Source organism: Glarea lozoyensis (genome assembly GCF_000409485.1).
Source record: "Glarea lozoyensis ATCC 20868 chromosome Unknown GLAREA2, whole genome shotgun sequence".
NCBI lineage: Eukaryota > Fungi > Ascomycota > Leotiomycetes > Helotiales > Helotiaceae > Glarea > Glarea lozoyensis.
Window position 1 is genome coordinate 1267282 of NW_007360994.1, and position 21433 is coordinate 1288714.

A 21433-nucleotide genomic window follows, 5' to 3' on the forward strand; every position below is an offset into this window, starting at 1 on the left:
CTTTTCTTCTCTGCGCGCAGAGCAACATTTATTGCCACGACCAGTAACAGGATAACACCGCGACAATGGGCAAATCCTCTCTTCTTCCATTATTCGCAGCTGCGACTGCTCTCATGAGCACCGCATCTGCTACCCTCGATCCAATCGTTATCAAGGTGCGTTGGTCTTGATGGAATGGCAGATGGCTGGATGTCAATTGGCGTGTATATATACTGACATCTTGCACAGGGTTCCAAGTTCTTTTACAAAACTAATGGTACTCAATTCTTCATCAAGGGTGTTGCCTACCAATCTGGAATCGGTAGCAATGGACTCGAGCCTGCAGCTGTAAATACATATTGATTCTTTTTGATGATATTCATCCGCTGACAATGCTCAGGGCACCAAATATGTTGACCCTCTCGGCGACGAAGCTACATGCAAGCGCGACGTCCCAAGACTCCAAGCCCTTGGAGCAAACACCATTCGTACATATGCCATCGATCCTACCCTCGACCACAAGCCATGTATGGCTTTACTCGACGCTGCTGGAATCTACGTAATCAGCGATTTGGGAGAGCCAAGTTTGTCAATTGACCGATCCAACCCAACATGGGACGTCAGCCTCTACCAGCGATACACATCTGTTATCGATGCGCTCTCGCCATTCACGAACACAATTGGTTACTTTGCAGGAAACGAGGTGCCAAACAACCTGACCTATACCAGCTCGGCCGCTTACGTGAAGGCCGCTGTCCGCGATTCGAAGGCATACATCAAGTCCAAGGGATATACTCAGGGTGTGGGATACGCTGCGGATGATGATCAAACTGTTCGCGCTCAGGTTGCTTCCTACTTCAACTGCGGAGATTCCAGCTCCACAATCGATTTCTGGGGATACAACATCTACGAATGGTGTGGGGATTCTTCTTTCCAGGAATCCGGATACGCGGACAGAGTCAAAGAATTCTCCACCTACTCTGTACCATCATTCTTTGCCGAGTACGGATGCAACAAGCCAGGTGGTGCCGCTGCCCGAAAGTTCTCTGAGGTTGCTTCTCTCTATGGCACAGATATGACTCCTGTCTTTTCTGGTGGAATTGTCTACGAATACTTCCAGGAGCAGAATGACTTTGGTTTGGTTTCCGTTGTCAACTCCGCCAGTGTCAGCCCACTTTCAGATTACGCTGCTTTTTCCACCGCATTGAACGCTGTCAAGCCATCAGCAACTCAATCAGCAAGCTACACTCCAACCAACAGCGCTTTATCTTGCCCAACAGTTGGCGCCAACTGGGCAGCTGCTAGCGTTCTTCCTCCAACCCCAAACACCAACGTCTGTGCTTGTATGGTTAGCAGTCTGTCATGTACCACCAAGTCCAGCATCGATGATTTAGCTGTTGGACAACTCTTCTCCACCGTCTGTGGTCTTCCAGGGAACCCATGCAAAAACGTTATTGGAAACGCAACCACAGGTGTCTATGGCGCTTACTCTATGTGCAATGCCACTGAGCGTCTTGCAAATGCCTTCGATACTTACTACCAAGGTCTGAGCGCCACCAACAAAGCCACTGGATGTGATTTTGGAGGAAACGCGACTCTTGTCAGCAAGCCAGCAGTTGGTGCCTCTTGTTCTTCCGCGATCGCCTCTGCTACTGCTGCTGCCGGTGCCGCAGCTTCTGGTGGTAGCTCTGGTTCATCCAGCGGTGGTGCTTCCTCATCCGCATCAACAAGCAAGAGTGATGCTCCAAACTCGATCGTGGGTGCTAGCTTGGGATTGACCAAGTACTTTACAGTCGGCTTTGCTATGATTGCTGGTTTCTCGGGCATGGGTATGATTTTGCTGTAGAGGAAATTAAAAATTGGAGGGCATAATTAGACCTTTGTATAATTCTTTCTCTTTTTTTTAGCATGCTGCATGGTCTTCATCTTTTAGTATTCATTGTCTGAATTGGGGATTGGAAGCGGTGTATATGACATAGTCGTTCTCTCTCTTTTGTTTTATTCTTCCAGAATCACATTGCGTTAGGGATACTTGGTAGAATCTAAAAGGTTTCATTGACGACTGGTGGTGTTTGGTGACTTTGTGATGCCTTACTGGCGGATCTCGTTATTCGTGAGTTGATTAGCAAAATATCGTAATCATTGAGGTACTTGCGAAATCCAGTTGATCTGACATGTGTAATTGCAAACTGCCTCCTGGGCGCGATCATCTCTTTGTTCTTGGAAGTACGGTGGAACCGTAAGTAGTAGAAGCTGCCTGAAACACTTTTCATTGGGGGAATTTTGGAATGAGCCCTTCAATAAAGGAAAGCCACAAGAATTATTGTAAGATTGGAACCGCGTGTACCTTTGAATGCTGCGGGAGGTCCCAAGGCTCGCTAAAGCCGGTACTCGAGTGTTCAACTCTTTCCCCAAATGTCCCCAGCTCCGCACCCGGATAAATTCAAGACTTTCGTCCCTTGCAATTGATGGAGACCCCGCGTTTGATTCGAAGCTACTGATATGAATACGCTAGACCTAGGTCCCAAAATCCACTCTACTTTCGCATCTCAATTTCCCACCACTCAAGTTTCTTCCATCTGCTGTTGAATTGACCAATGATCTGAGCTCGCGGGGTGGAAATTTTAAGGATAGTAGATGTACAGGACTCGGTTTTAATGATGTAGGAGTACAGAATTGATATATAAAGTCCTCTTGGCAAGTTCATATTGAAATGTCTTGTCTCAGCCAGAAAGCTTGACTGACATCAAATCAAAATGAAGCTTCTTAACTGGCCGGCGTTGTTGTTGGCCCTTACAAAATTCGCAACACTCGCCACAGCCCACCCATCTGGCCTCACAAAATGTCAATTACCAACACGCAATCCTTTAAGTAGTTGTCCAAAAAACACTATTCTAGTCTCTTCATCAGACAAAAGAGCTCATTTCACCACAATTCAATCCGCCATCCTCTCCCTCCCAGACGATCACTCCTCTCAGACTATCCTCATCCTCCCTGGCAACTACACCGAACAGCTCAACGTAACTCGACGTGGTCCCCTGACTCTCATAGGACAAACCTCCAAACCCACATCCCAGTCAAGCAATACAGTAACAGTGCTGTTCTCCGCCGCAAATGTACAAGCAAGCTACACAGACAACGCATTTACTTCAGTTCTGACCGTCTCGCCAACACTTGAAGCAAGTTTGACGGGAAGTGGTCCAACCGGCTACGCTGTACCCAATAACACCGTATATGGAAACACAGATTTCCGAGTCTACAATATCAACTTCCGCAATGTATTCTCGGAAGCAAGCGTAGGACCAAGTCTCGCGGTCAGTGTGAGCCGAGCAAACGCAGGTTTCTACTACTCTGGATTTTACAGTTATCAAGACACAGTTCGTCTCCCTCTCCATTCTGTATTAAACAAAACTAACACCTTCCAGGTCTACATCGGCAAACTAGGAAACGCATACTTCAAATCCTCCGAAATAGCCGGCCAAACCGACTTCCTCTACGGCTTCGGAACCGCCTTCATCCAATCCTCGCGTCTCCTCCTCCGCAACTGCGGCGGCGGCATCACCGCCTGGAAAGGCGCCAACACCACCTTCCCCAACAAATACGGCGTCTACATCTCCCAATCCACCGTCGTGGCCGCGAACTCCACCATCGCCCCAACCATCATCGGCAAGTGTTTCCTGGGCCGTCCCTGGAACATCCAGCACCGAAGCGTGTTCATGGATACGTATCTCGATGCTACGATCAACGCGGCGGGATATAAGAAGTGGGGGACGGGCGATGAGAGGTTTAGTAATTTGACGCTCATGGCGGAGTATAAGGATTTTGGACCGGGGTTTAATGAGACGGGGAGGATTGTGGGGGGTGTGACGACGTTGTTGAGTGAGAAGCAGGTTAAGGCGTATGATAAGCCCGTGGATGTGTTTATGGATGAGAATGGGAGACAGCCTTATGTGGGGTGGATTGATGAGGATGCTTAGGTAGTTGTGAATGAATGTGCTTTATGACCTGTGATGTAGTCTGTTGTATGTATGATTGAGTGAAAAGTGAAAAGTGCGAGTATGCTAGGCGATGTTTGGAATTGCGGTCCATTGTGGTTGAACGTGATGCACAAGTTGACGTTATCATCTCATGTCTCTACGATTTCCTCTCAAGAAGAGCAATTATTCTTTCGCAATCCTGGAGTCTGATAAATGAGATGAAAAATGGTACATGCCCAGAATTCATCCTCTTCCTTTACTACTTGACAAAGAATTGCATAAACCTTAGTTTCTCATAAACGTTCTCACATAGTGTCATTCAATACCCAAACCCTTTTACCTCCTCCACTATGATAATGCACTTGCTTAGTTTAAACCCCTACAAGCCCCTACGACGAATCATATATATACCTAGACTCACCAACAAAGCCAATGGAAACCCGAGCGCTTCATCCCCAAAGTATCGGGCATAGTCGACCTCAAAAGTGCCCTATCACAGTAAAAAAACTAAGTTTCGAAACGATTGGACCAAATCGGAGTGGAAAACACATGCCTGATTCACTTCCAAACTCAGATAGTTCCCTATCAGTCTTCTGTCTGTATGTTGGGGTGTCATTCATCTGCGCCAGCAATTCTTAAGTTGATTTCATCCAGTTTTCGCAACTCATGACACGACGTAGACGTGTATTTTCCTTTTTTATTATTTGATCAAGCTACTAGGACTCTACACGCTCATCGACTCGATTGAAATTTTCCCGCTATCATATAGAAGTAGTGTTTGTCCAAGGAGGATAAATGTAAAAGTTGCGATTGAGCTGGATGCTGAACCGTCGAAAGTTACAGCCCGAAGGTGCTAAATGGGCTTGATCTCTGAGAAAATTATATGTATACTGGCGTATTGCTTCGGCTGGTCAGCTAAGCGGAATTGAAGTCTCTTATCAAGTGTTGAAGGATCTCTTTTATTTTTACAGAGAACTGCGACTGAGGATATCTTTGAGCCCGTTGATCAGCTCGAGAACCCAAGGTGAAAGCCTCATTGATAGGCACTGAAACCACGATAAGTCAGGATTATGACAGATAAACAGGTCGTTACCCCCATTTTACCATTTCTTTTAAACAGGTTTGCCCAACGTGGTGCAGTATTTCGGTTCACACGCACCAGAGGTTTAGAAAGTCTATTTCCTGAGCGTGTGTGCTAGATGAAGTGCGTCAATAATGAATAGACAGAGAGTCTTTTTCTCTGCCAGAAAGTTAAGCTTGTTAGTTTTTAAAGGTCGTGAGGTGAGTGCTGGGTGAATCGATGATTTGAAACTGTGTGCTAGATTTCTGGCAAGTGTAAGTAATTGAAAATTAGGAGGTAAATAGCATGTTTTATGACGGTAATTATATATTATATTACGGGATCATTGACTAAATGATAATTGCAAGCCATCTGTCCTACAATCGCGAAAATCAGAAACGTTGGTGAATAACCCCCCTTTCTTTTGACTTAGCGTGATCCGAGTTTCGGGGACAAAATTGATCATTAATCTGTCATAACTGTCACGTTTCAAGGTATGATGAAGAAAACCCGCAGTACAGGGCTTAAATTTAGAGGGCTGTTTGGTTTGTAGCGACGCATATGTCGGGTTTTTAAGTCAAGTCGACCTTTTTGAAGATATACTGAGGGACAGACCGGGAATGTAACACTTCATCACATGAGAAGAAGAAATGACATGTATAAAATTATTAAAGTGCTATCCAGCAGCTTACTGTAGCTTATTTGTTTTAAATCGTCAAAGTCCCGGAGTTACAGTTCAGCATGGTATCATGGTTCATGGTCGTGGAGTTTGATGTCAGATTGGAGATGAGGTTTTGCACTGGTGAGGAAGACGAAGCAATCTCCACGGAACAGCAATGACCTCTCGTACGATTGAAATGGTTAAGTAGTTAGTTCTCTAACAGAATACATAGCTGATGCCGAAATTCATGTGCAAAATGACACATGGAAGTTGGTGCACGAGGTTGGTGACGCTTAATTGTTAATGGATTTATCTGTACCATGTCACCAATATATCCTTCACCGAAAAATGATAAATATTCTTTGAAAAAGTGAAATGTCTAAAGGTTCGCTTCACTATCTTCATCAGAGACGTGACACATGGTTGCAGGTTTGGTGATGGTTGATTTAACATTTATTTGACCAAGTGATTGTACATTATGACGACAACATATCCTCCCACGATCATTAACAGACTACTCAGGAGCACTTCCTGAGTAAGTCACGCCTTCTTCTGTCCTGTCGCACCTCCCGCCGCACCTCCAGCCTGATCCGCAACCCCTCCAACAGTCTTGGTGACACCGCTTGTGGCACCTCCAGCAGTCTTTCCAACACCATCAACGGTTCCGCTGACAGTCTTTCCAGCTCCATCTACGGTCTGTCCAACTGTGTTTGTGACTCCGCCGAGAAGGCCGCCCTGTCCCTTTTGCTCCTCGCCTCCGGTGAGGGTATCATCGAGGTTCTTGGTAACACCTCCGAGAAGACCGGCCATTTTGATTGATTTGTTTGGGTTGAAGTGGTTTAAAGAGGTTTAATTTGTTTGGTTTGGAGGAAGTGAGGTTTGTTTGTGGTTTGGTTTGATGATGATCTATGCTGGAAAGGACTATACCACCTCGTACCCATCTACATTAAATACTCGAATCCCCTCTTCAAACCTCCCAACAACTAAGTTTAGGATGATACAAATGAAACGTCATATTCGCCATTCTCCTCTTTCGAATAATTCTTCCTGAAGCTTATTTGCGCCAGATCATCAACTATGCGAGATCTGGTCCACACTCTAGGACCCCGATGATCAGAATATGTGATCCTCACATGGAGATACCTTGATTACAATCATCCACCTGCTCGCTCTGCTGGTGATTTCCTGTTTCTCCAGGGTGAGTATTACATGTGTGGCGGTGCAGCTTCCCCATACAGCGACCTTCGCATGAGGAGGACCACTTATTCAAGGCCGGCCAAGGTGCAAAAACCTGGTTTTTGGACCATGAATTGCGTGTACACCCTTGAAGAGACAACGTTTCCCTTGTATCTCGAGGATCAAGATGTGAACTGTGACCTAACCGCCGAGGGGTGAGAGTAGAGTGATAGTGCTGTGAGGATAGTGATGTTGCTGTGATCTTCGTCACTTCAGCGTTACACCAGGAGTTGATTCCCACATCGTACCAAACGTGGAGAGCACTGTGGCGTCATTCATGGGGTAGATGATGTGGGTAATGATGTTGTGTTGGAGTCTGAGTAGATGATTGGATGAAGCTGATGTGTATGAGCACTCGTCGAAAAGGACGCATGGACTTCGACGGAGAAGAGCAGAGAAGTACCGGCAGATGAGAAAGTTCCGCTGTGCATATGCCTCTTCATGTATCTGATTCGGACAATACAGTAGTGGGTTTGGTAGCAGTGTCTACTCAAAGCTGAGACTCGAAAGATAATATGCAGACACCTGGCCAGAGGTAGATAGATTTCTGTCATTTGGATGGAAAACATAGAACGCCTAAGTGTATCTATCTTATCATGATTGATTTCAGGGTTCACTGGGCACATTAACGAAAAGTTAATTAAACCTCAGCTATAGAATTTCAGTTTAGGTTAGCGATCACTTCACTGTACTCATTTCTCCTTCTTCCTTAACGCTTTCACGGCCCTGAAGTGGCTATTCACTCCCTGAATTAAGAAAGTATTATTCGTTACCCTAACCAGCCACGTTTATCCGAGTAACATTGAAGTGAAGATTCAATGCCTGGTAGTTTATGAAAACCTGCTTTCAACAATGAGCAAAATGCTACCTACTGTAGTAAATTCTCAACGACAACCAGCCTCTTACCAAGTTTTATTTTGACTTTAAGCCTAACGAGTATCATTTCCGAGTTGGAAGGACCTGGATTCTGGTGGTCGAAAGTTCTGCCTTTTTCGTGCCGCTTCCCAGTCACAGGTAGCTCTGGTAGCCCGAAAGCCAACAGGCTGGAAGCTATCGTCTTCGGCCGCCAGTTAGAGAGGAAACTTTAGTCGAGTACGCGGCAAACTCCATTGTCATGACACTTGATATCAACTAAGAAGTTAGTGACATGTCACTTACGCCACATGATCGGCAGACGAGTTTCACTAAACCGATAAGGGAGTTAACAGAAATTATACAGAAACACCTCTTGAAATAGAACCTTCGAGAAGCTCGAAAACAGGTATTCTTGATAAAATCTGAAGAGGTGGGAGTTAGGGTGTTTCTGAATCAATCGCTTCATCCACTGACCCGTGTGTGCGGCAAGCTCACCGCCCAAACCGAGTCATATTCGAGGTCGTCATTCAGAGAATAGTCAGCAATATTAATTGCAGGCATATTTTGATGTTTCTCTGATGAAACACTTACTAGCAGCAGGTCCACGACGAAATGTAACCTCAAACCCATGCAGTTGGTGACAACAAATTGATCCTGTGTCACGGGTCACAGCCGTAGGGTTGGTTACTACGCCACACTTCAGATTTCCAGCGGTACCGAACTTCAGAGCTTTTTTCAAACAACCGCCTGAAGTTTTGGCGTATGGTAGCGGTGGTGCGCCCCTAAACTCGCGTGATAGATCGACCCAATGATTTGCGGAGAACAATGCGACGATGATTGTAAGTGCCAGCTGGCGCTGGCAAAAGCTGGCCGTTGTAATGTTTGCGAAGATCCATTTCCTGAACCTTGAATTGTAATAATACCCATTAATCGATAACAAAATGTCAACCCAAAGCCCGCCAGCAGATTTCGAAGTTGCAGAACTGGAAAAGGAGGTACCGGAACAATTGGAAGTCGAGAAGCCAAATCCAGAATCGAAAGACGGCGATATTTCAAATGCAAGACCTGCACAATTACCAACGCCAGACCCGACGTTACCTGAAGATTACTCTGATGCGCCATCAGTAGCACCGCAAGATCCTTCGAAAATAAAGAGAAAACATCAGCGCGGTGGAAGAAAGCAGAAGCAACAGCAAAACCAGCAGTCTTTGTCCGAAGCGCAACTTTTGGAGGAGCAAGAACGCGAAAACTTCGAAGAACAAGAAGGGCGAGGGAAACCAGCTCTGCCAGAATTAAAGCATCGCAGCTCGAATACTAGAAAAGCAACTGGCATCAGAACTTTCAACTTGAAAAGAGCAGAATCCTCGGGAGGAAGAGCGGTTGGTGTGTCGGTGGATGACAGTAACAATGAATCGAAAAAAGTCAAGAACAAAGTAAAACCAAAGAACAAATCAAAGCGAAAAGTCAAATGCGATAAGTGCGGCCAGAAGAGCAAAAAGAAGACAGCTGAGGAGAACTGGGAGAGTCAAGATTCGAGTGAGGAGAGCGAGGAGGAGGAAGAGCAGAAACCAGAGAAACCAAAGGAAAAGAAACCTTTCGCTATTCGTCTGGATCTGAATCTGGAACTTGAGATATTCCTCAGGGCGAAAATCAAAGGAGATGTGACCATTACTTTCCTGTGAGTCTGGTTGCTTTCGTCGCTCCGAATGATGCTGATTTATGTCCTCTAGGCAATAAGCTCGAACCGGTGAAATGTAAATTGTAGATATCGTCTTGGTCTGGATACTGAGTGTCTCTGTCTGCGGAGACAAATTTTGTCTGATATGTAGAATAATGTATGAATTATAATCTTTAGTGGATGCATTGCGGATGGTGTCATGTACGCTTGCGTCAAAAATTCCCGTTAACATACTCAAATCGTTCTCTCAATCAATTCGGCCACGCCATGCTCGTGCTGTGAAAAGGGAACCTTACCTCGAAGTAAGTTCGATTCGCTTTTGGTATGAGATAGTGTTCTCGTTCAGTGGTTATCCTTGAAAGAGTGTCTGTGGGAAGGCTTTCCTGATCAACTTCAGGGCAAACATGGTGCGACCCGTACTACCTGCTCCCTGAACCCACTGTAATTCACACAACTTCTCAGCGCCTTCAGCGTGTCAGTTCACTGAACGGCCCTGAAGCACGATCTTCTGCGTCCTATTCCCGTCTGCATGAAAGCATAAATTGAACAATGACTTTAGTATCCGCTCACCCCCTTTGTGACTTCCAACACCCCCCAATGTTTTTAGCTCACGGCGCTCAAAACCTGCTTTTAGTGTTCGTTCCCGCGGACGGGAGCCAGGGTGGCTGCAGTGTTGCAATGCAGCAGCCCAATCTTGGAAGAGACCTTGAGACGGTAAGCTTGCAACCCACACTGGACTCGATGTGCACAGTGCCTGATGTTCCTGAACACAAACAGCACGTTTCCGATCTTACCAAAAATCAACTGGTTTCTCAAGAAAACGTCCGATGTTCCGTTACCTCGCACAAGTGCCGGAGAATAACTTGTCGAGACCGTTTGGTGCGAGGGATAAACGGTTGATAGAAGATATTGACTTCAGTGATATTCCCACGCCAAAAGCGCCTTCTGAATAATCGGATTGACGGCACCAGCCAAAAGTATGCTCGATGGCACCATCCACAGCCTGACAGGCGGGCGGATCGCGGCCGGTGCTTGCAAATGTTTGGTTCGGGATGCGGGGCGTCCCCGGCTGCTGAAGTGGGGAAGAATACGACAACAATGCGTTGATGATTGCAGGCTCTGGCTGGTTCTCCAAGGTGAAACTTTCTTACTGCAGAGATGTTCCATCACAACTCCTACATGCTGTACTGACAAAATAGATATCTCGAAGCCGTGATAACTCGGTACCTCTGGTAAAGTGAGTTGCATAATTATGCCGTAATTATGATTGCGGATTGTCATATTGAAGGATGACTTCCAAGGTTCCAAGTTCATGCGCATCTTGACTCAACCCCTGTTTTCGCTTAGCGCCCCTATTATACTTTCCCAGGTCGATCACGACCAAGGCTAAGCGAGTCAGCCACAGCATTGTCAACGTCGTCAAAACCCCCAAGATCCAAGAACCGCATCCCGCTTCAATGGTATTCGCGCCAATAAAATGGGCTGCTCCATATTACTGATGAATTCGCATAGGATGTTTCACAAGTCGTGCCGAGCCAGGTTTTCGAGAGATTCTGACCCTGCCAAAGGATCTTTTGGGCGCCATAACGCAGTCAACCCGGGTTTATGTGAAGATCACACTACGACGTTGGTATCAATATTGGTTCATTAATTTGTTCATTCACGACGTTTGAAACCGTCAAATAATTATAATCTAATCCTCATAATTTTGGGTTGAACGCCCCCGGGGTAATAACTCCATCCTCTACTATACACGTGTCCGAGCCTGACAGTTGCCGGTCCACTTAATTTCGACTGTTGCCGCATTACTATGCTGTGTGCAAGGTGCGAAAAACAACTGTACTTACTCACAGTAATCCAATTGTCACATCACCCTTCACTCGGGCGTATAAATCCACCTAAAGGAGAAAATAATGTTACTACATTAAGCCAATCGTCACATCACCCTTGACTCTCGCATACAGATCCACCTGAGCAATAAATAAGACGCTGGGAGTGGGTGATGGGGGCGGGTTTTATTTACCTCGACTTCTAAATCAAGCTCGATCTTGATCTTCAAACTGCTGTCTCTGGATTCCTTTGGCTGCGGACGATCCTTGATTCTTGACTCTCTAATCGCACCGGTTCGGCCACCCATGTTACCCGTTACTCGCTGGTCCATAGGAACCATGTTTTGTTGTGGTTGCTGCTGCTGTTGCTGCATTTGCTGACCGTTCTGTTGGTTTTGCTGTGGCATTCTCTGCATTGTTCGCTGGCCTTGCTGCTGCTGCTGAGGTTGTTGCTTTTCCGCGACCTGTTGCTCTTGTTGAGGTTGCTCTTCTTCCTCCGACTCGTACTCGTAGTCCGCCTCCATAGTGTTGTTTTGCTTTTCACTGAGCTTGAATTAGCATTGACATGTTAGAATGGCGGAGTCGCGCAAATTTACCCGTCAGACATTTTGAAAGATTTCTGATAACTAGGTGTTCTTGATTGTATCGGTCGCGATGAGACTGCCACGATTTGCTGGAATGGATATTCTGATAGTTCGGATTCGCTGGGGGAGAATGAAAATATTTCCCGACTTTGAGCAAATGATTGATAAATGTTGACGGAGTAACAGCGAGCGAGGAGTTGAGATCGTTCTTATGAGGGTTGACCTCCGGGATGATGCCAACTTTCTCATAAAATCTGGGGAAGGGTGTTACGATGACATCAGAAGCTGCACTCATGCACATTTACTGACAGGAGCTTTGGTATGTGTAAGCTGTTTCGAATAAGCTGCCCTGTTCGAACTGCGTCATAGCACGCCTGTGGGCTGGCCTCGTAGATTTATGGCGCAGGGGCTGCGTGTAAAGTGGTCCACAATTCAGGGCTCGGAAACAACAATCCATGTGTCTTTCCTCCGTTTGCTGTCCGTTTCTTGTAGGGAAAATCCCACCTTATATAAATTTCCTTGGTACCAAGGAAAGTATAGTATTCCGTGTACAAATGTGCTAACGGGCAGTTAGTCCACTTGGTGTTGTGTCAATAGTTGCGAGGTGTTTTATTTGCGTACGTATAGAAGTACACAATTTGCACGGTATTAACTTCCACCAAGAATAATGCAAGTTGCCCCACAGCCATAATTGGTGCCGTTACATTTTGAACCCTGCATATGTGCTGTCAACCTTTTGCCGTTATGGGAGCTCGGTGCTGAGGGCTGGAAACGCAGCATAAGCGAATCCAACGAGCCGGAGCTCCTGAACTTGTTGTCTATTCTTCTAAATTTCATATCAACATCTTCATCTGAAGCTATACATATTGCCAGGCATCCTAAACATATCACAAAGAAGCTCTTAGCCACAGAAAACTCATATTGATTGTAATCGTGCTAAAATCAGAGCTGTACTCGCCACATCAAAATGGTTCTCGGCATCCTCACTTCGATTGCAGCTTGTCCGGCGATTATTGGAACAACAGAAGCCGTAAGATCAGGTCAGAAGCAAAATGCAAGAGAACGGCATAGAAGTCGCAAAGCAAATCTAGTTGTCTCATGTCAAGATCCATCGCGAAAAGCTCGTGATGTCCATGGTGGAACGGTGGTGTTAAGAGACAACAAAGTAAGTGGCAAATCTTTTTACAGTCAACTGAACACTTGCTAACATTTAACTTTGCAGCTTTTTGTGACCACCGTAAATCCTAAATCAAAATTCCCTGAAGATTACGAGAATGATAGCGAGCGGATACAAGGCTTTGGCCATCTCTTTGCCGGTTACTTTTTTCCATATCCCGAAAGTAAATGGGGTCGTCGGGGTGAAGGATACGTCTCAACCGTTACCGACGATCCTCCACAGCTGAACTGGATATACGTGGACAAAGATACATATGAAGTAAAATATGGGCTTAGGAAAGACGCGGAGGGACATTTAACAGGGCCCTGGAACGTCACACCGATCGATCGCAGATTAAATTTTGATGGCTGGGAAGGGTTTATTATTGTTGAGGAAACCGAAGGAGTTTGGGCTCTATATTTTGATGTTGATGATGATGGGCTCGAAACTAAAGTTGGCTTGGATAAACGGATTATGGAGATTGAGTTAACAAGAAGAGAGTTGAGGATGATGAAAGGAGATTGTATTATTTGACAACGACAGAGCCCTCTGAACCTGATGTTTATAAGTTTGTTCTGTAATCATCTTCATCGTCTCATTTACCCTACATCTCCTTTGGTGTTGGCCTATTTGATGAAGCCTTCATTATGCTCAAATCATATACCGAGGCATCTTCCCTCATTTTGGACAGCTTCACGATAAGAATCACTTATCAGGCTTCACAATCATGCCGTGTCGTGTGCAGTGGATTTGCTGCGAGTCATCAGCCTTAGGTTAGTTTAGGGAACCCAGTTTGCTTAGAACCGCCACCTAAACTTTACTTCAAAGCCCACACCTATTCTCACTAGACACACCCATCAGCCACACCTCTGACGCCCAGAATCATGTATGTCTGCTTTATCCTAGAAAAAATACGTCATATCCATCATGGAGCCCAGCTCCAGACTCAAGTGGCTTGACGTGGTGAGTCCTGTGTGTGGCACACTGACGGCTCACCTGGTCGCTAGGAACTCGTGGCAGTTGTGTCAGATAGCAGGAAAATACTGGAGATAAGGAGTTTGCTATATCAGATTAGATACCTCGCAGTGACATTCTATAACCAAAAACCAAACAATATTTCATCTCTCACATACTTGAAATTCAATAATCATACCAAGAACACCCCTAAACCTTCTTCCAAAATGAGCAGCGGAAACATCCTCGAGCCCTCAAAAGAGGAGAAATCCACCACTTCCGGCTACTACGACTCTGCCATGCGTTGGGTTGAGGATACCTACCTTTCCTGGTTCGGCGAGAACCGCACTTCATACGGTGTCAAAGGTCAGTACAGCTCTGCAACTCTGCCGCAATCACTTGCTGACATGACGATATTTAGACAGCGTAGCGCAGACGAAAGTCACAGGCAACAAGGATGTTGATGGTATTCAGGACAGCGTAGGCGAGACTGTTGGGAATACCTTTGGAAAGGGTGGTCTTCTTGGGGGGGTTGGTGAGGGTGCTGATAAGAGTGTTCTCAGAGGAAGTGGTTAAAGTCGGGATTTCTGGACGAGACTTCTTAGACGATATGTATTTTGATAGATCTGGAGTTAGGGAGGTTATCTGGAGTTTGTTATGCTGGTTCGTGTCCGACGGATGTACAATGAGTGGTACAAGCAGCAGAAGATATTTCACTGCTTCATAGGCGTTGACGACTTATGATTTCAATACAACACAACATTTTAACAATCCGTATTATTACCCGTTTTATATACATAAAAATGAACTTGACACTTGAAAGAAATACTCTATTAGATTTGCGACACGTAGTCGATTTACAATCACTCGTGCACCTTTTTATTGAAGTAGCGCTGCTTCATTCATATTCTAATTTACAACGAAAGCATGAAAATGTAAATCCCTATTGTAATTCAACTCAAGTCAAGACGATCTAAGCTAAATAATCAGTTACTCAAACGCTACCAGGAAAAAAAAATCATTAAAAATTGTAAAATCAAATACCATTTCCAAACCACCAAAATGACCAAACCATCGTGCTTCTCAAACCACCTAAGTTGACAGGCCATGCTCACCACTTTTCTCATTTTCGAGATCTGGTGGGAGAGGGACTTCCGTCGCTGCACGCAAAAGCTCATCTTCCTCCCCGGGTAATGGTATGCCCATCGCAGCAGTCAAAGCTTCGTCACTAACACCTCCATCCTCCGGTTGTGGAAGACCTTCACAAGATCTGATAGCTTTGAGTTGAAGCTCATCTTCGTCATCCTCGATGTTCTGGGGATCTTCTTTCTTCTCTTCAGCTTTTTCCTCTCCTAGCATGATACTCGCCTTACGTTTATTGCCATTCGCAGTCTCATCCGACGCCGTGCCGACTTCTTTCACTTTGCCATCATCATCTACCCAATCTCCTTCATCTCTGCTCTTCGCTGCTCTCACTTCATCGGGAACATAGCCGTCAACTACCTCTTTGACCCCGGCCGTTAGAACCCAACCGACAATCTTCTCTCTTGAAACCTCCAGAAGAGCATCATATCCATCGTTGCGTTCCCGCTCGAACATACTGCAGTGACTGACAATTTCATTCTCCGCTTTCCCGTTCACGTTCTCTATCCACCAGCCTTTAGATTCTTTCTCTTTCACGTCATCTCCCTTTTTGGCCAGCACAGGGTCAAGTTCAATCGGTACAGCGCAGAATCGTCGTCGTGGGATGAAATAACCCCCAGACCAGACTCCGTTTTCTCCAAGACATGTGAAAACATTACATTTGCCCATACCATGTACCGCAGAGAGACGCTCAAGCCTGGCCGACATTTGCTGTTGCTTCATCAATGTACCGACAAACTTCAAGTGGCCGGCCATCCAAGCGAATCCCTCTCCAATATTTTCACGACTCACACCACTTAGAGATGCTATATCTGGAAGATGGTTTGAGAGCGCTTCTTTTCCTGGCATTGAAACTCCTTTAGGAAGACTTGGCATGGTTCGTGGCATTGAAGGCATTGTCGGCATGCTAGGGAGATTCTCTCTCTTCAAGTAGTGTCGCGGGTCGTAGTCGATGTTCTTGACATCAATCTTCGAAAGCGATTCCCCAATGGCTTCACGGTGAATATATGCAGTCACTCCACCAGCAACCACTGCTCCAACTGTTCCTGTCCGCGCAGCAAGTAGTCCCCAGCGCCGCCAACTGGAAGCTGGTACTCCTCCTACCGTTCTCACAACTGATCGCGCCTCTTGGTTTCCCGGAACCGTAGATGCTTTCGAGCTTGCGAATGATGATGCCGCGGCAGAGGCAGCTTGAAGTCCAAGACCACCGGAAAGCGAATTCCACAAGCTGTACAACGTCGATACATTCTGATATTGACTGAATGCTCCATATGCAAATAGACTTCGCGCAAGGCCGTTGAATGGGGTATCGAAGGTCAACAGTCCGGCAACAAGTGGAAACATGCACTCTTTGCCATCGATCTTGGGCCTGTTATTCAGGATTGAGAACAGCGCATCTGTAGCAACAAATCCGCCCATGCTATGCGCAACTAGAACAACACCGACACTTGGATTAAGTATCGCGCTTTTTGTACTCGCGCTGGTTTCGAGATCCGTAACCTGATCTTGCAGCCATTCTCGAAAGGTTTCCGCGCATGACGCGAGATCTCCTCGAGTTTCGTATTTTGGGTAGACTGCAGTGTGAACTTTCAGTTCCGGCGACGAGGCTTGGATAGTGTTTTTCAGGTCCTGTATCCGTTAGTGATCAGAGTGTTGGAGATACAATTTCATGTTTCTACTTGAGGGAATTCAAAGAATGTCTCTTCATCCCCCTTGAAGCCATGGATGAAGCACAGTAGGAGAGTCTCTATCATCTTGATATATGGATCTGTACAATAATGTTTAAATTAGGGCTAACAATTGAAGTATGTACATGAAGTGTAAATTCAACATTCAGAGATCCTCGAACATTAGGGTATCACCAGCATCAATGACGTTAGCGTACACGATTTGAACTCAAAAAGCCACCAAGAAAGGTACTCTGAACAAAGCAAAAGCCTTTCAGTAGACATGTGATACAACCAAGAAGAAGGGTCTTCTCGATATCGGGATAGACCCAGTCACTGCTTCCTGCTGGCTCGGAGAAAGCACCGCTAAACATCCACCACTATGTTTTCCCAACGAGTTGATTCGTCTGTATCATAAAATGAAGTCGTCAGCTGCAAGCACTTGCGGCCAGCATAACAAGTTTTCGTTCAGCCACACATGTAGTCTAATTGAGACGTGTGAGCCACAGTGGCGTCGAGCAGGCATGATCGCTGGTCCTACCACGCCTCGTCGTGTATCGTCGAAGATCTCGACCCTCGGTGCAGTCTGGCCATGATGTAACCTCGAACATCTGAGAGGAAGCGGGGTGTTGCAATCGGGAGCGATACGGATGGGCGATGGATGGTAGCTGCGGTCCTAACGAACGGTAGGATTAAGCGAGATGGTTGAACTTGGAAGAAACCTTGTTTTGGACCTTCAAGGTTGATGATTTTGTGGAGACGCCGTGACGGCAATCTACGAAGCAAAGACCTCGAGAATCCGAGATGTGATGTCCATGCCATGTGCGGGGCAACGGTTGAGCAAGTCTGTGCCCGGCTGTCGCGGCTGTCCTCTAGAAACCGAGTGCATTACTCTTCTGAACGTCCTGCGTTGTGATTCAGTCTGCGAGTACAAGTAAAGGGTACGATCTGTCAGGAAACCTCACTGAATGATGGCAGAGTTGATGACAGTAATGCGTAGTAAATAGTACATTCATAAACACTAGATTTTCGTATCAACTATATCAAAAAGTGCAAATAATTCCAAAGTTAATTGACATCTCGCTTCTGACCTCCCAGCATTACATTCGTTTTCCAATTCCCTTCCTGACCAACACCTTCCATAATAAAAATACAATAAAAAACTCAGACATCACAAATCAAGACATGGTGAACACACCTGGAATCTTGATCGTCAGAGTCATTCCGTCTTTGGTAGAATTGACATTGATCTCAATTCCTGGAGCCGCCCCGCTGGAAGCTTGTGCGCTGTTTGGTGTCTTGATGACCATTTCGCCGTCCTTTTGTGAAATGTCCAGACCCTCTGGTGAGCTCTTTTGTTTCGTATCGTCCCCAGCAGATTTCTTTGCCGAGTCCTTAACATCAGAGACCGTTCCAAGGACCTTTCCAGACTTTTCGTCCACGATTTCACCCTTTTCGTTGACTTTCTTCCCTGCGAGTGCCCCAAGATCATCACCTGTGACAGATCCCAGAACAGCTCCGGAGTCGTCAAGGACTTCGCCCTTGTCGTTAGCGGTTTGGCCGACGAGCCCCTTGAGAGACTCCAGATCTACAGGTAGAGACTTGCTGGCTTGGTCCACAGCACCAGTGGCTGTATCTTTAGCACTGCTAGCAGCATCAGATACTTTTTCTGTCAAACCTCCGAGTGCATCAGTTGATCCGCCTTTGTCGCCGCCTGTCAAGCCCTTCGCGCCATCCGTGGCACCTTGAGCCTGATCAGTCACTCCACCGGTGGTATCTTGAGCCTTAGAGGTGGCATCCCTGGCAGTATCTTGAGCTTTAGAAGCAGCATCTCCAGCCGTATCCTTAGCTTGATCGGTTGCTCCGCCCGCAGTATCCTGAGCCTTCGAGGTGGCATCCCCGGCAGCGTCCTGAGCTTTAGATGCAGTATCATCAGCAGCACCTTTGGCTTGATCGGTAGCGCCACTAGCAGTGTCCTGCGCCTTGGAGGTAACATCTCCGAGAGCTCCCTGAGCTTTATCAGTGGCTCCACTGGCGGTATCTTGGACCTTTGAAGCAGCATCTCCAACAGCGCTCTGTGCTTGGTCTGCAGCTCCGCCAGCAGTCTCTTGAGCCTTGGACGCCGCATCACCGGCAGCATCAGTAGCACCTCCTAAGGCATCTCCTCCGGGAGCGCTACCAGTAGCATTTTTGGCCTTGTCGGAAGCTCCCCCTGCAGCATCTTGAGCTTTGGAGGCAGCGTCGCCAGCAGCATTGCTTGCACCATCCAGTGGTCCCTTTCCGTCGGCGCCGCCAAGTGGTCCACCACTACTGCCGGCACCGTCAGTTGATGGCTTCTTTTTCTTCTTGATCATCTTAGGTTTGGACCCTTGATCTTTACCACCACCAAGAGCATCTTTCCCTGGCAGCCCACCAGTTGCTCCGCTGGCAGCATCCTTAGCCTTATCAGCAGCACCAGTGGGGTTGTCTTTCAATTCACTAGCTGTGTCGTTTGCTTGGTCAACTGAGCCACTTGGATTCTCAGCAGCATCTTTAGCAGGCTTTGAGGCATCATCAACCTTCGACTGAGCGTTATCAGTCGCGTCCTGGGCAGGTTTTGGTAGCTTTTTCTTGATGGTCTTTGGTGCACCGGAAGCCGTATCCTGAGCCTTTTTGGGCGCATCTTGTGCTTTCTCAGAAACATCCTCGGCTTTCTTGGAGACATCGTTAGGGGCATCCTGGGCTTTGCTTGCAACGTCTTCGCCTTTCTTTGGAAGCTCTTTCGCAGCATCTTGGGATCCTTTTAGACTGTCTTGAGCCTTGTCGAGAGGTGCTCCGTTGGTAGCGTCATTGTCTGATTCTTCCTCTTCCTCCTCGTCACTACCTTCATCTTCGTCTTGACTCCCTTCATCTTGGCTTTCATTTCCGCCTTCTGATCCAGAAGATTCATCGTAATCTTCTTCGTCAACCTAGACACAATTAGCTATTGAAAGAAAAGCAGCGGTCGGTGCAAACATACATTAAGATCGTTTTCGTGTTCATTGTTATGATTTTTTTGAGCGACTGAATTGTCATCTTCTTCATCCTCCTCCTGCTCGGAAGAGGAGTCTTCGCCATCATCAACACCTGAGTCTTCAGGGGCAGTTTGTTGTGACTTCTCTGGGGCAGAGTTCTGGTCCTCGTTGTCACCGTCGTCGGATTCCTCCTCTTCGTCATCCTCGGCGTCATCTTCATCATGCTCTTCCTCGTGATCGGACTCAGGCTCAGGTTCGGGCTCGGGCTCTTTGACTGGCTCTGGCTCTGGCTCCGGTGCTGGAGCAGGCTTCTTCTTTTTCTTGATCATCTTTTTTGGCTGATCTGGACTGCCCCCGTTGGTAACGGGAGCACCATTCTGCTTAACGTCGTCAAGTCTAGGGCAGAAATGTCAGAACGATTCTTTGAAGGCATTGGCCAGGGTCACTTACTTTTTTCCAGCATCCTCTGGCTTCGGGGCGTTCTCTTTTGCCCCGTCAACCTGCTTTTCAGCATCCTCTGGTTTAGGAGCTTTATCTTTTGCCTCGTCAACCTGCTTTTGAGCATCGTGTGGGTTAGGAGCTTTGTCTTTTGCCTCAGCAACCTGCTTTTCAGCATCTTCTGGTTTTGGAGCCTTGTCCTTCACCTCGTCAACCTTTTCCCCAGCATCTTCTGGTTTGGGGGCCTTGTCTTTTGCCTCGTTCAAGTTTTGCTGAGCATCTTGCGGCTCCGGCGCCTTGTCTTTCACATCATTGACTTTGTCCTGAGCCTCTTCAGGCTTGGGAGCCTTCTTCTTAGCACTCCCAAGTCCTTGCTGAGCATCATCTGGCTTTGGAGCTTTCTTCTTTAAAGTGTCCGTCTTCTTGTCAGCGTCCTTTGGTTGAGGAGTGCCTTGAGGTGGCTGAGGTGATTGCGGTACACCGCCTTCTTCTGGTTGAGGTCGCTTCTTCTTGATTCTTCTAGTAGGAGTTGGGCTACCGTCTTGCCTAGGTGTTTGGTCTTGTCGAGGTGTCTGGTCGGGTTTAGGTGGTTCAGGAGTTTGAGCCGGCCCTTGTTGATCAGGTGTTGGGCGTGGAATCCTTTTCTTCATTCGCTTTGGTGTCGCGTCTTGGGGTGTTTGCGGAGCACCTTGTCCATCTGAAGACGGAGCTGGCTTCTTTCGGCTTGGGGTTGGATCTTGAGGCGCATCATTCTGCGTACTGCCTTGATCTCCTGGAGTTGCAGCGGGCTTCTTCTTCTTTACCATCCGCTTAGGAGTTGGAGTTTGAGGCGTATCCTGCGGTGGAGCGGCTGAAGGCATTTTCTTGTGTTCCTTTAACGCGCTTGAAGGTTGTTGAGGAGTCGATTTGGATGGCTGCGACTGTTTAGCGAGCTGTGGTTGGGCTATTGATGATGGGGTTTGGGTTGAATGTGAAATGGTCTTTTTGAGTCGCTCAGAATCAACTTTCGGAGTCTGAGGCGTGGGTTTCTTGCTAGAGCTGGTTGACTTGTGGGTACGTACACTATCTAACTTAGATGGGGTTTTGGAGGGTTGAGGGGTCTTGGGTGGGTTTGGAGTAGACATAATGCCGGGTGTATCGAGGTAAATATATGACGGCCAAAGAAGTAGGACAATGAAGTCAACGAAGACCCTAATGATCATGAATGTATCTAGTGCTGTAAG

At 46.8% G+C, this 21433-nt stretch overlaps 9 protein-coding genes across 9 annotated transcripts; 5 read left to right on the forward strand and 4 right to left on the reverse strand.

Moving 5' to 3' along the window:
* Positions 1-65: 65 nt before the first annotated feature.
* Positions 66-1825, forward strand: GLAREA_03750 ((Trans)glycosidase; the record flags this gene model as incomplete). Its single annotated transcript, XM_008084003.1, has 3 exons — positions 66-155; positions 229-327; positions 380-1825. The coding sequence occupies 3 exons, from the start codon at positions 66-68 to the stop codon at positions 1823-1825; spliced, it is 1635 nt and encodes a 544-aa protein (XP_008082194.1).
* Positions 1826-2735: 910 nt separating this feature from the next.
* GLAREA_03751 (Pectin lyase-like protein) lies at positions 2736-3956 on the forward strand (the record flags this gene model as incomplete). Its single annotated transcript, XM_008084004.1, has 2 exons — positions 2736-3356; positions 3405-3956. The coding sequence occupies 2 exons, from the start codon at positions 2736-2738 to the stop codon at positions 3954-3956; spliced, it is 1173 nt and encodes a 390-aa protein (XP_008082195.1).
* A 2261-nt stretch (positions 3957-6217) lies between these two features.
* On the reverse strand, positions 6218-6487 carry GLAREA_03752 (uncharacterized protein; the record flags this gene model as incomplete). Its single annotated transcript, XM_008084005.1, has 1 exon — positions 6218-6487. The coding sequence occupies one exon, from the start codon at positions 6485-6487 to the stop codon at positions 6218-6220; it is 270 nt and encodes an 89-aa protein (XP_008082196.1).
* Positions 6488-8709: 2222 nt separating this feature from the next.
* GLAREA_03753 (uncharacterized protein) lies at positions 8710-9505 on the forward strand (the record flags this gene model as incomplete). The annotated part of the gene is made up of 2 exons (XM_008084006.1): positions 8710-9446; positions 9499-9505. 2 exons carry the CDS (start codon positions 8710-8712, stop codon positions 9503-9505), a joined length of 744 nt encoding a protein of 247 aa, XP_008082197.1.
* A 1877-nt stretch (positions 9506-11382) lies between these two features.
* GLAREA_03754 (uncharacterized protein) lies at positions 11383-11882 on the reverse strand (the record flags this gene model as incomplete). Its single annotated transcript, XM_008084007.1, has 2 exons — positions 11383-11818; positions 11872-11882. The coding sequence occupies 2 exons, from the start codon at positions 11880-11882 to the stop codon at positions 11383-11385; spliced, it is 447 nt and encodes a 148-aa protein (XP_008082198.1).
* Positions 11883-12826: 944 nt separating this feature from the next.
* GLAREA_03755 (uncharacterized protein) lies at positions 12827-13549 on the forward strand (the record flags this gene model as incomplete). The annotated part of the gene is made up of 2 exons (XM_008084008.1): positions 12827-13024; positions 13082-13549. The coding sequence occupies 2 exons, from the start codon at positions 12827-12829 to the stop codon at positions 13547-13549; spliced, it is 666 nt and encodes a 221-aa protein (XP_008082199.1).
* Positions 13550-14196: 647 nt separating this feature from the next.
* Positions 14197-14545, forward strand: GLAREA_03756 (uncharacterized protein; the record flags this gene model as incomplete). The annotated part of the gene is made up of 2 exons (XM_008084009.1): positions 14197-14335; positions 14391-14545. The coding sequence occupies 2 exons, from the start codon at positions 14197-14199 to the stop codon at positions 14543-14545; spliced, it is 294 nt and encodes a 97-aa protein (XP_008082200.1).
* Positions 14546-15061: 516 nt separating this feature from the next.
* GLAREA_03757 (alpha/beta-Hydrolase) lies at positions 15062-16866 on the reverse strand (the record flags this gene model as incomplete). The annotated part of the gene is made up of 2 exons (XM_008084010.1): positions 15062-16741; positions 16792-16866. 2 exons carry the CDS (start codon positions 16864-16866, stop codon positions 15062-15064), a joined length of 1755 nt encoding a protein of 584 aa, XP_008082201.1.
* Positions 16867-17957: 1091 nt separating this feature from the next.
* Positions 17958-21334, reverse strand: GLAREA_03758 (uncharacterized protein; the record flags this gene model as incomplete). The annotated part of the gene is made up of 3 exons (XM_008084011.1): positions 17958-19727; positions 19778-20168; positions 20223-21334. 3 exons carry the CDS (start codon positions 21332-21334, stop codon positions 17958-17960), a joined length of 3273 nt encoding a protein of 1090 aa, XP_008082202.1.
* Between the last annotated feature and the right edge of the window lie 99 nt (positions 21335-21433).